Raw genomic sequence first — 13,498 nt, forward strand, 5'->3', positions numbered from 1 at the left:
TTTGTCTTATAAAACTGTTTTTCATATCAACAGACTACCAATTAATTATGGGTATGTCAAGTTTGTCTATTTATTTTATTATTATTATTATTATCATTATTATTATTATTATTTTGAGATGGAGGCTTGCTCTGTCACCCAGGCTGGAGTGCAGTGGCGCTATCTTAGCTCACTGCAAGCTCCGCCTCCCAGGTTCACGCCATTCCCCTGCCTCAGTCTCCCGAGTAGCTGGGACCACAGGCGCCTGCCACCACACCTGGCTAATTTTTTGTATTTTTGGTAGAGACGGGTTTTCACCGTGTTAGCCAGGACGGTCTCGATCTCCTGACTTCGGGATCCACCCGCCTTGGCCTCCCAAAATGCTGGAATTACAGGTGCAAGCCATTGCGCCTGGCCAAGTTTAATTTTTAAAATTAAGACAGTCTCTATACAAATATGATTTAATATCATTTGGGAAAAAAGTAGCTGAAATCATTTTGGCTTCCTCAAAAATATAATTCAAAGTAAAATTTTATCAGTATTAAATACAGTATAGGGTCTTTTAAAATAATAAATAAAATAGTTATTTCAGTAATATTTTCACTACTTTAGTGGGGAGTGAGGAAAATATCAAAATCTATCATATAAATTATGACATGACAATTATTTCCATTATATACATGTAACAATTTTAATTGAAGTAAATTTGTTTCTACTTTGGTTTTAATTTCAATATGTGTAAACTCTTAAATGCCACTCTAAAATAAAATAGACATAGTTATACTGAGTTATATGTATATTTTATGTTTATTTACCTTTTTTATTATCACATTAAAATGAAAAACAGGGTAACATTTTCACTAATAAGATAACTATTACCGTGTATAATTCTACGTAATAACTAATATTTCCAAGCTAACCTTTTATAATTTGGATCTTGAATTTTACATTTGTCTGTAATTTTTCTAATCTCCAAGAAGACTCTCAAAAATTCTGGCAATATTTTACAGGCGTCTTTTACTAAATCCAACAATAAGCCTTTGCATATATCCACCAGTAGGTGGAGCAGACAACATAATTTATTACCTAAGAACAAGGGCAGGGGAATGAAAGTCAGTTTATTTGGAATAAAACAAATCTGCAAATGAGATTTTCTTCAAAGGAAATATGTCTTATATGTGTTAGATTTAGTTTGACTAGTTGCTGAATCAAAATAAATAACTTTATTAAGTAACCAATCTTTAGAGAAAGATAAATTAAATTTACAAATGGACGCAATATTTGCATTTTACTTTATCCAAATCAACCAAAATTAGCCTTCCCTTCATAAAACTTTTACAGGGACAAAGATTTTTTGATGTGTTCATTTAATAAGGGTGCTAAACCCAATCCTGTTTTACAGGTGATGGGGTGCATACCAAATAGTATTTTCTGGGAAATATAATTGACTAATCCTATTATGTCTGTAGCAACAAATTAACCTTATTACTACTAGTAAATGGTGATTGATTATTTATGCAAATAAGTTACCATATTCAGCTTTCTGATTGAAATAAACACATACAAAAGGTGTTTTAATATGACTCGAACTTTTTAATTAATAAAACCCTGAGGGGTCTATTAATTCACTCATTGCAATATTAGTTATTTACTTGTGTAATTTCTATTAGCACTAACATATTTGCTTGAATAAAGATGAGATAATTAATACCATCAAAAATTAGTAATAGCTTTTGGAAATATTTTAAGGTATACATTGAATTTGTACTAAATATAAGCTTAAACTTGACTTTAAAACTTTGCAATCAGCATATGAGTATATGAGTATATCAGCATAATCATCCTAAAATTACTAATATATTAAAAAACTCATAATCTTACACCATCTATATCTGAATTCACAAATACAATTTTGACTTACAAAATTATCTTCTATGAAGCACTGTCAAAATTAATGTTTTATTTCTACTCATCTAAAGTAAGCTATTAGAACAATAAAATGTAATGTAAAATTACTATTCTATAAACCATACTAACATCATTCCTAATCACCAATCGCCAATATAAATCATCAATATAAATAATGTGCCCCTCTTTGCTAAAAATGCTATTAGATTTATTCCTTTTAAGCAGATCAATAAAGCTTTTCCTATCCTGATATACTTTTTACAAAATTATTCAAACTTGAATATTTACTTGGAGAATTTTCAAATATCTGCAGGCACTGAACGTTAAAATTGATACGAATCTTTTAAAATAAATATTACTAATTCTTATTTGGCTTTTATTTGTACTTAAAGGTCTATAAATATAATTTGAAATCAAAATCTTAAAACAAACAATGAAATTAATTTGTAAACAACTAAGTAAGGAATATTTTAAAATCTGCAGCTTAATTTCTCCCCAATAGTCCAGACATGCTGTAAAAATTACTAACAACACTCAGATTGAAATATGTGTCTTTTATTCTCTGAATCTTCCTTAGGCTCAGGAAGGAAGGTTATGTTATTTTTTTATTAAAATAAAATAGCACATCAGCAAAATCATAAGTATAAATGGTTATTAACTTCAGTGAGATCGCCTGTATAAGGAGTAGTGAAAAGTTGGCAATTTCCATCTACAAAAAAATTGACATTAGACTGAAATTAGGCTTAGCGCTTTTTGCGGTTAAAGATTAAATAGTATATATTTATATATACTAAAGTCCTACCACACTACTATTAGATGGCAGGTACTCAAAAATATTATTGGAAGTGATTAACTGGTGAATTTAAGTTAAGATTCATGTTTATTGTATTTATTAAATCTTAGTGTTGCATGCTTTTGTTTAGATGGAGACAGTTTGTATTAATAGTTGTGACTTGTAGTATGTTTTAAAGTTCAACTTTTTTATATCATGATGAAAAAATACTGATTAAAAGCTAAGTAAAGCAAATCTGTTGGGATATAAGGAATAGAACATATGAACTTTCCAGTATCATTCTGTCAGTACAACTAATCCCTTGAACAAAATGAACAGATGAGACTAAGATGACACTGCTATTCTATTTTACCACCACCCACACAAAAAGTTTGTCTTGGAAACAAAAGTGGCTCTATAGGTTCAAAGGGTTGTCTTTTCATCTCTAGTTACCTGTGATCAAATATTAAGATCACTATGATGAAGTTTACCAACTGTCCAGGTCCAAATGAAAATCCCTGTTATTTTTGTAATATTTCTCTCCAAGGGAAGCAATTTGAGAATACAGTTTCACCTGTAATGTCCTCAGGTCTGTGAAGTCAAGTGTCAAATGGAGGTGGGGGACACCAGTATAGAGATTTCTAACTAATTTTTTTTTTTTAATAACTAAAGGAAAGCCAAGAAAAGAATTGAGAAAATGAATGCTTCCAATTGGTAAGATTAATGGAAGATAATTAAAGAAGAAAACATTAGGTTTACCTGTGGTTAAATTCTAATAATATGATTGTTACCATTTACTGAATGCCCTCTAACGGTCTGGCACTGTTTTAAATACATGACATTTAATCCTCATAACATTCTTCCAAGGTGGATTTCATTATCCCACAAATGCAGAGCGAAGAAAAGGCTCAGAAAACTGAAGGTAATCTCCTAATATATTACCCTTAGTGGGAGAGCTGGGATGTCAACTCAGCTCTGTCTGATGACAATACTTGGGTTCTTTCAACCTTGCCATAGTGCCTCAAAAACAATTATTTTATTGGATGCCAAGGAGTTTTGGAGACTAGGGATCACTAAAGTAAAGTTTACACACATTGATATTATCAGCAGCCTATATGGTATAAAGAAGGAGAAAAACGCATTGACAGCTTGTATTTGTTAATACAAATATACTTAAAACACAACGGTAATATCTGAAAATCCATTAAGGTCTATGATTCAAGTGTTTTAGTCAGGTTTGTGAAAATTCTTTGTCAAACCAGGTGCTTAATTTAAAAAATGAAATGAAATGAAATTAGTTAAAGAAATAATGCATAGAAAGTCTCTACAATACTGTTTGGCACATGATAAGCACTCCATAGATATTTGCTGTCAGATTATTTTTATTAGTTAAAAAAAAAACTGAGTCTTCATGGACTTTCTAAATCATTTCACTAGATACTCAGTATCTCAACAACCTTGAATAAAACAGAATTAACAAATGTTCAGTTAAATACAATTTCACTATTTTAGGCCAGGTGTGGTGGCTCACGCCTTTAATCCCAGCACTTTGGGAGGCCAAGGTGGGGGGATCATTTGAGGTCAGGAGATCAAGAACAGCCTGACCAACATGGTGAAACCCCATCTCTATTAAAATACAAAAATTAGCCTGGCGTGGTGGCGGGTGCCTGTAATCTCAGCTACTCTGGAGGCTGAGGCAGGAGAATTGCTTGAATCCAGGAGGCGTAGGTTGCAGTGAGCCAAGCTCACGCCACTGTACTGCAGCCTGGGCAACAGGGTGAGACTCTTTTTCGCTCCCTCTTAAAATAAAAATGATTTCACTATTTAAAAAAATGCTTTCTGTATTACAATACCCATCATAAGTATACTTAGCACAACTAGAACTCATATTAAGAAAGATTGAGTATAAAGATGTTCAGAGTTACTATGATTAACAAGTGTATTGTAAAAAATAAAATATCAGATTTAAAGAAATAAGGGTATTAATAGTACTCTTAGTTTAATGAAAGTTGAAATTACTAATAACCAAAGTTAAAAAATTGCAGCGAAAAGGAATTTTTTTATTTGAAATTCTATATAAAATGTAGCACTTCAATTATACAACTAAAACTGTTGCTACTATAGATTTTAACGAAAAGTTAAAATATTTTGACTTTCAATTTTTAAAAGGATCTTTAAATTATTGCCTAAGTATTTGAAGTCCAGTGACCTTAGAGTGCCGAGTGCCATGTCTATTTCTACTAGCTTTGTATCTCTAACTCAGCCACGTAACACCTCAGAGTTTGTTTCCTTACCTGTCACATGAAGATAACTCAGCTACACAAATCCAAGTAAATATGAAAATAGTCACCATGATTAAAAAGTATTGATATTTTGACTACCAAGCAGAGGCTAAATCTATGTTCCAAATGTACATGGCCAGCCAGGATTTAATATATTTTTTTAATTTGGATGCCTCTAAGGATGACATTCAGTCTTGGGGCTCACCCTTCACCACTGGGACTTGACTTGCCCCTGCCTGGAGACATTCGATTATGTGACTGGCCAAAACTACAACATAGGACTTGAAGGTCTATGAGAAAAAATAAAAACCCAGAAATTACTAGTTTCCTGACTAGCTCCCTAGTAACAAAACACATCTCAGCCCCCAAATTCATGCTTTTTTAGAACTGTATTTCTTTTTGAGACTATTCCACATGCCATGTATTCTTTCCTAGTAACCAGGACAAAATCCAAAGTATTGACATTTTAGCAAGCATTGTAAAATAAATGTCTAAGTATTCCAAATTTCATGCTTATATTTCTATAAGAAGATGTAATTGCTGAAGCAATTTTGTTAAAAGCTTTACTTGAAAACTTCCATCAAAATTTAGAAAGGGTCAAAAAATGGTTTTAATCTCAACATTAGCTCAATTAAAAGAGAAAACATGAAAGCCACTTCAGCCTAATAACTTGCTAGTTCTTGATCAATTCACAACACAACAATAAGCCATTCAGAATGAGTTTTGAAAGCGAAGTTATGCCCTTCGTGTTGTGTTATCACCGTGGCAGATCACACTGCTGACTTGGACCTTTCTGCCAGCACCGCAGCGGCTGCCTCTATGAAGCCGCTGTCACAGACGAGTCATGGTGCCTGTGCGCACCTACACAGAAGCACGAAATTGAACTCGAAGTAGTGTCTTTGTGATATCTTTTCAACAAGTCATGTCCCATTCAGCCTGCTAGTTTATCTCTGTCAGGCTAGGGGCCCAAGTGGCTTACAGGAGCTGTCAGGGACAGGTAGACCAACCTGCTTTGTGCTGAGGAGGTAATGCATCTTTCGGGCTTGGTAATCTCTTTTCTTCTCTTCCCTTTCGAGGTTAGCTTTCTTCTCTTCTCTTTCTTTCCTTTCTGCAAACTCCTCCAGTGCCTTCCTGCATCAAAACCATTTGCAGTTATTTATGATACTATGTGTTCACATTTTAATTCTTTCACTGACGATAAATCCGTTTTTTTGAGGGGCAACAATCATCCATATCCATCCAAATCAGTGGTGTAATCTATCTCACCTGCATTTTCTACAAGAATCTTTGCAAAATTTAGAAAGCATTTATGTGACTTTTCGGTGATTAAGTTTTTGAGATCAAATGAGTATATTATAATTAATTCAAAGCTGAGAAAATACTCATATCAAATGCAAAGTAAGTGTCTTACTAAAATATCAGGGTTTTTTGCTTTAAGATGAACTTTTTTGGACATACTTAAATCTCCCAAGAAAGCATCTGAGCTACTGTTTTCCCTTACATTTTAGATTTGTATTTTCAAATCTCTAATCATTTATTTTGCATACTAACTAATGGCCTAATTTTAAAAATGTGACAGGTTTTATACATACACTTAATTTATTGTAGGTTTACTTCAGTTGACAGTTCAAACAATACCAATAAGATTACAAATATTATCTTGCACTTCAAGGGCTGACATTTTGTCCAATTATGTAGATAATTCGAATAAAAGCTAAATTAGGTGAGAAAGTGCAAGTCTTTTCTAAGCATAATAAATTCTATTAAAATAATGAAACTTTTCATTATTTATGTTTATCTAAGAAATATAAACAAAAAAAGCTTTTAAGTATACTATGTGAAAACACCTGCTAAACAGATTATGATATCAAATATGGAGAAAAATAAATCCTTTATTTTCAAGGAAAACTTAACTTTTTGTGTTAAAATAATGTTTTGAAAAATTGTACTATAATTTTCTTTTTTAAAGTAGGTAATGGTAACTTAGTGGGTCTAAAGTTCTGTCAAGGTTCAAAGTTTTTTTAATAAAAATTGGGGGCATTTTTTCCTCAATATTTGAGGAAAGTAGAGGAAAAAATTCAAAAAATAAAAGAGATTCTCCTTTCTACTTCAATGTCTAGAAATATTTTTGTTGCAATTTTCTGTTAAAGGCTACCAATACAATACTTCATACAAGGTTACTTATGAAACACATTGACGTTTAAAAATCACCAAGCTATGCTATTGCAGCAGAGCAATTTTTTTCAACATAAGATTAAATTGCAAAATAAATGAATTACTTGGAGTGGCATGGCCCCCATTTTGCCACCCTTCTCTTGAAAATTGCTTATTAATATGAAAAAAGGAGTCAGAAAATAGCCTGTTTTACTTTATGCATAGTATTTTGGGGGCTTCCGCGCCCACAGAGCCAGGCTAGCTGCAGGTTTAGATTGTGTTGGCAAGCTGGTACAATGACCTCTCTGACCTGCATCTCAAGGCTATTATTAATCGCTAAGTAACCTGGTAAAGCCAAACAAATTTGTTTCCATTGAAAGGATCTCTATCTGTGTCTGAGAATTTGTTCTGTACCAAACAAACCTCATTAACTGTGTCCATTTTTGACAAAGAACTAGGAGTTAGAGGGATTGGTGACCTTTCTTTGTCCTTAAAGTACAAATTTCAAGGCAGTAACATATGAATAAATGAGAATTTTGCTAGGAAAATAACAATCACACGTTACATTAAAAGTGAATACATTATTCATTTTAATCTTTACTATTGTTATTACGAAAAAATAAAATTAACCAGAGAACTACCACTGTAAAGATAATTACTCAGAAATGCATGTATCTAATTTTATATTACTCTAAATGTAAGTACAGTAATTTTCTAAGCAATCATAAAAATAAAAAATCTATAGGGAAGTTTGTGCTCTATAAATAATTTAATAAATATGAAAAGGTCTTATATAAGAAGAAACGCCTAATATAATTGAAAACATATATGAACGGGTAGGGTACAAAGATGTACATAGAACTTGGATACAAAATCAAAAGTGTAAGTTATTTTAAGTAGTAAAAACAGTTCATCTTCAGAATATGGAAATGTACAATAAAAACAGTATGTATAGAGTGACATGGCACAGCGAACTAAACCTGTGAGATAATGGAAAAGAATGTTACTTTCCAGCGTAAAAAGAAAACACGTAGGAAACACTAAAAACACTCATCTGGTGTAATCTCAAAACACAAAAGTAGTTAATTTAATAAATTCATCCAATTATTGAAAAAAATCAATTCTTAGGTTCCAAATTGATTTCTTGTAATATTTGACAGTGTGTGGATATACTGAACAAGGCAGTAATATTTTTGTCAAACATTCTTTGTTGAATGATGAAGTAGGAATTGCTAAATAAATTATTCTTGATATATAAATTTTTGTTATATCAGCAGGGTGAAGATATTGCTCAGTGTGCAGGATGCAATAAAAATTATGATCTCATTAAAATAAAAGGATGGAGACCATTCTAACTAGGATTCCCTAAAAAATTATAAAATTACCTATATTTTAATGTGGAGGTTTTAAAATGCAGTACTTCTAAGATATTTAAATAGATTGTTTTCTGTTTTACATTTCAGATGTATTTTCTCATTTCTATCCTGAAAGAAAAAAAATCCTCTGATATATATAGTATAGCTTTTACTAATTACTCTATTTTGCAAATATAGAAACACATAAAGAGATTAAATGACCTACTGTGATTAACAAATAAGTTAATGGCAGAAATGGAATTAGAACCTCTGTGTTTGCAGATTTTCTAACTCCAGACCAGGCTGTCATCTTCCTGACACAAGAAATATTATGCCAAATATATTTTTATTGAATTAGCCACGCATATTTTCTTTTATCTTATAATCCTGTCTTCTACCATATAAAGAAATTTGAGTAAGTTCCAAGACTTCCTGCCTTGTTTTCAAATCTATAAAACATTTTCTGATATAGTTTTAAAATAAAGATAAAAATTACTGAAACTCTTGAAAAGCTTTACATATTTGAATGTATTTTGCTAAAGATATTTATAGGGATAATAAAGTATTTACATATTCTAATAATGATAGCAATAATAATAGACACAATATAGTGGAGTGATTAAGAGCATAGACTCTGTTTTTGTTTTGTTTTGTTTTTTTGAGACGAAGTCTTGCTCTGTCACTCAGGCTGGAGTACAGTGGCACAATCTCAGCTCACTGCAACCTCTGCCTCCTTGGTTCAAGTAATTCTCCTGCCTCAATCTCCGAAGTAGCTGGGATTACAGGCGCGTGCCACCGCGCCAAGCTAATTTTTGTATTTTTCGTAGAGATGGTGTTTTGTCATGTTGGCCACTCCTGACCTCAGGCAATCCACCTGTCTTGGCTTCCCAAAGTGTTGGGATTACAGGCCTGAGCCACCGCACCTGGCCAAGAGCATAGACTCTGAAATGGCACCCGGTTATAACAGCTCTGCTATGCTCCTTACTAGCTGTTTACCCTCTGAGCTGCAATATCCTCATTTGTAAAATGTAAATATATTAGTATTAGTATCTTTTCCATTAAATTATTGTGAGAATGAGATAAGTTAATCAATGTAAAGTGCTCAAAATATTGGCTGGTACACAGTAAGGTGCTATGTAAGTGTTAGCTATTTATTGAACATTTACTATGAGCCAAGTACTAGGCTACATGCTTTACCTACTCAACTGGATATGCTTTCTCTAATTCCCTTGGTTGTCTCCTCCTTTCTCTCTCCTGAGGAGAGTGTATTTTATGAATGAAATCCCACAATGCAGAGCATAGAATATGGCTTCCTAAGATGCATGGGTTATGGGGTAAACGCTGATAAGTGGAAAATAGGAGACAGAAAAGACTACGCAAATAAATTTCTCCTTTCCCTGTTCTCCACCTGCTTATCTGAGGGATGGTTTCTCCTTGCAAAACTGAAGATAACCTGTGTGGCTAAAGACAGCAAGCATGGCCGGGTGCAGTGGCTCACACCTATAATACCAGCACTTTGGGAGGCCAAGGTGGGCAGATCACCTGAGGTCACGAGTTCGAGATCATCCTGGCCAACATAGCGAAATCATGTCTCTACTAAAAATACAAAAAATTATCCGGGTGTGGTGGTGGGCACCTATAATCCCAGCTACTCAGGAGGCTGAGGCAGGAGAATTGCTTGAATCCGGGAGGCAGAGGTTGCAGTGAGCCGAGATCGCACCACTGCACTCCAGCCTGGGTGACAGGGCAAGATTCCATCTCAAAAAAAAAAAAAAAGACAACAAGCATGTCTGCTGTGCTATATCACATCACTATGGGGTTCTTTGTGAAGCAGTGGCCAGGATTGCAGGAGCTCATCATGTCTCATTCCTACCTACAGAACCAAACCCAAAGTTCCAACTGCCAGGAGTGCTGGCTGCTGACTGTTCATAACTATATCTCACTGGAGAAAATCAGTTGCCCTGCCCCAGGTAGATTTTGTTATACTGCCCCCAGCCTGGATTCAATCAATGACTGGGAATTGACAGAGTACATAGGCCCAGAGCCTTTGTCTCAGTTTGGGACCAACATAAAGGGCCGTCCAGATCCCAGAACTGAGACCTCATGATGCAATTCAACTTCTCCCTCAACCTTCCTCCTCCCTTCTCTTAAAGATGTTGTTCCCCAATAAATATCATGCAACAAATCACTGTCTCAGTGATGTTTCCATCTATGAAACTTCCATCTATGACCTCTTTTTTCTAACCCTCATTGAGCTGGTATTGTTATTTTTTGAGCAAGTAAATAATTCTAATGTACAACATTAATGTATAAAAAGAGACTGAAGCTGAAAAGATGCTTAAAAGCTATTTGGCACAATACAACTAACACACAATACAAACCTACAAGGCCTTTCAGCATTGACCCCTGCTTCCCTCTCCTTCTCACTTCATATCACTCTCTCCCGGAATCACTATGCTTCAGTCACAATGGCTGTATTTCATTTCCTAGCAAACCATTTATTTCTACCTCAAGATCTTCACTTAAATTGTATTTTCTGCCTTGGATTTCCTTTACAGCAATCTGAATTCTCCTTTCACTGTTCTTTTCACTCATAAACACCGTAATTTTGTTTTTCTTCCATATAACTTAATAAAATGTATAATCATACATTTATGGATATATTTGTTTGTTTAATATATGTCTTCCCTACTAGACTGCAAACTCTGTAAAAAATAAAGACTATGTCTATGTTGCCCATGTCCATTTGAATGAATAAGTAAACATTTTTAAAAGACTACTGTCTCCATGTAAGTGTGTAGGTTTATGTATATGAATGATGATAGGAACTACAGAGAAGTGACTGCAAAAACAAGTATATAATCCTGCTCAATCCCGAGACCAAATGAATGGTAACGATTACTTCCTATCATGTAATAATTCATGTTTTCTTGCATTGCAGATTTTCTTTTCCTTGTTACATTTTTTTCTTTTTAAACTGTTTCTTGATTTTGTCTAATGTCTATACCAAAGGAGAAAATAAATATATTTCTATAAAATATTTTTGAGGAACAAGAGCACTCTGCTCAAAATTATATTATTTCCAAAAGTGATAAAAGATAAAATATCCAAACTCATAATCCTAATATATTAATATATAAAAATATGTATGATATATAACATATTATATAAATGACTCAATTACATACAGTTCAATATTTGCTCAGTATACTCATTAAATGCTTTATTCACCATAATGAAAATTATTAATAAGATGGACACATATTCTTTTTGCTTTTCTTGCCCATTTCAAAGTATAATACTAAAAACAGAATCTTTAAATTTTTATATTCTCTTTTTTTAAGTCAAGAACAAAAACACAAAATGTCCATCCTTTCCTCTAAGAAGGCTTCATAGATCCCCTCAACAAAAACTAAATTTTAGTTGTTCCCACTGTCATAATCTCACTGATTATGAATCCTTTATTTCTCTTTCATATGTCCATTACCTTCTGCAATACATTACAGTTGTAGGTATGCATGCATGACTTGCCAACTCACCCTCCTGAATGCTAAGGCCCTGCAATAGGCTGAATATTAGAGTCCCCCCAAATTCACATGTTGAAGCCTAAATCCTAAATGTGATGGCATTTGGAGGTAGGGCCTTTGGGAGGTAATTCAATTATGGAGGTGGAGCCCCCATTCAATGGGATTAGTGCCATGGGATTAAAAACAGACATGAGAAAGATGCTCTCCCTCTGTGAGGACACAAGGAGAAGACAAAGACGACTGTCTGCAAACGAAGAAGAGTGCCCTTACCAGATGGATATGTTGGCACCTGTCTTGGATTTTCCAGTTTCCAGAACTGTGAGAAACAAATTTCTCTTGTTTAGCCACTCTCTGGAATTCTGCTACAGCAGCCCAAACTAAGACAGGTCCTGAAGGTCAAGAATACTGTTGATTTATTGATGTGCACCTCCCAAAACACTTGGCATAATACCTAGTATGAATTTGGTGCCAGCATTCTCTTTCACTCTTTCCCAGTCGACTAGTACATTTCATCACTCCTGATGGTTTGATAAGGAGAGAGAAGAAACTACATTGTGAAAGTCCTCTGTTGGGAAGTGGGGGTAGAACCAGAACTCCAGCTCTTTGCCTAGGACAGTGGTTCTCAAAGTGTGGTCCCTGGACCAGCAGCATCAACTTCACCTTGGAACTAATAAAAATGCACTTTCTCAGACCCCACCCCAGATTGGCTTAAACATTCTGGAGGTGGAACCCTGAGACAGTCTATGAAATATTACAAAGAAGACACAAAATGTACTTCACAATAATTCCATAAAAATCATAATTTTGACAAAGAAATAAAGAATTCTACCAAGACTGTTTTAAAAGCACAAATTCCTAAAAGATGCAGAGGCAACTGCTAATAAATAATGCTACATAGATTTCTCAAATAAAACAGAATGCCATCATCTGCACCACCTTTAAGAAAAAATAAAATTCTAAGGAAATGGATTTAAACAATTCTGTACTGTTCTTACTCTGTTTTCATGGCAAGTAAAGTCAGTGTGTGATCCTGTTGTAAGATGCCTTCAAAATAAAAATACTCATGGGTATGGTAGCACATACCTGTAATACTAGCTATTCAGGAGGCTGAGGCAGGAGTTTCACTTGCACCCAGGAACTCAAGACAAGCCTGAGCAATATAGTAAGACCCTGTCTCAAAAAAATCAAAATAGTCAAATGGCATTAGTCTGCTGTGGTATATTATAAAAGTATTTTAGTTAAATTTATTGAATGTATTTACATTTCATCTCTAACAATTGTCTGCTCTGAATATGTTCACATTAATTTAACGAAATAAGTAAGCCATAAAAGAAAAAAGAGAATGCTGAGTCTAAAATACAATAAAAATACTAACCATAAAAAAGTCATTTACATGCTAGGATTCTGTTTGACATCTAAAAATATTTTGTGAGTGATAAAAACGTTGGAATAGATTATCCGGAAGTAATTAAGATACCTAAAATATTCCCATTAGAAACAAAATTTAAGTCAGTCAAACAA

At 33.7% G+C, this 13,498-nt stretch overlaps 1 protein-coding gene across 1 annotated transcript in view; it reads right to left on the reverse strand.

Moving 5' to 3' along the window:
• The window catches only part of SPATA17 (spermatogenesis associated 17), a 145,236-nt gene that overhangs the window by 39,066 nt on the left and 92,672 nt on the right, over positions 1–13,498 (reverse strand). Inside the window, exon 6 of the mRNA XM_017869929.1 lies at positions 5,949–6,072. Within this exon, the coding sequence (XP_017725418.1) occupies positions 5,949–6,072 (124 nt within the window). The remainder of the gene's footprint in view (positions 1–5,948; positions 6,073–13,498) is intronic.

The sequence above is a fragment of the Rhinopithecus bieti genome, unplaced genomic scaffold, assembly GCF_001698545.2.
Source record: "Rhinopithecus bieti isolate Rb0 unplaced genomic scaffold, ASM169854v2 scaffold_1673, whole genome shotgun sequence".
Classification (NCBI taxonomy): Eukaryota; Metazoa; Chordata; class Mammalia; order Primates; family Cercopithecidae; genus Rhinopithecus; species Rhinopithecus bieti.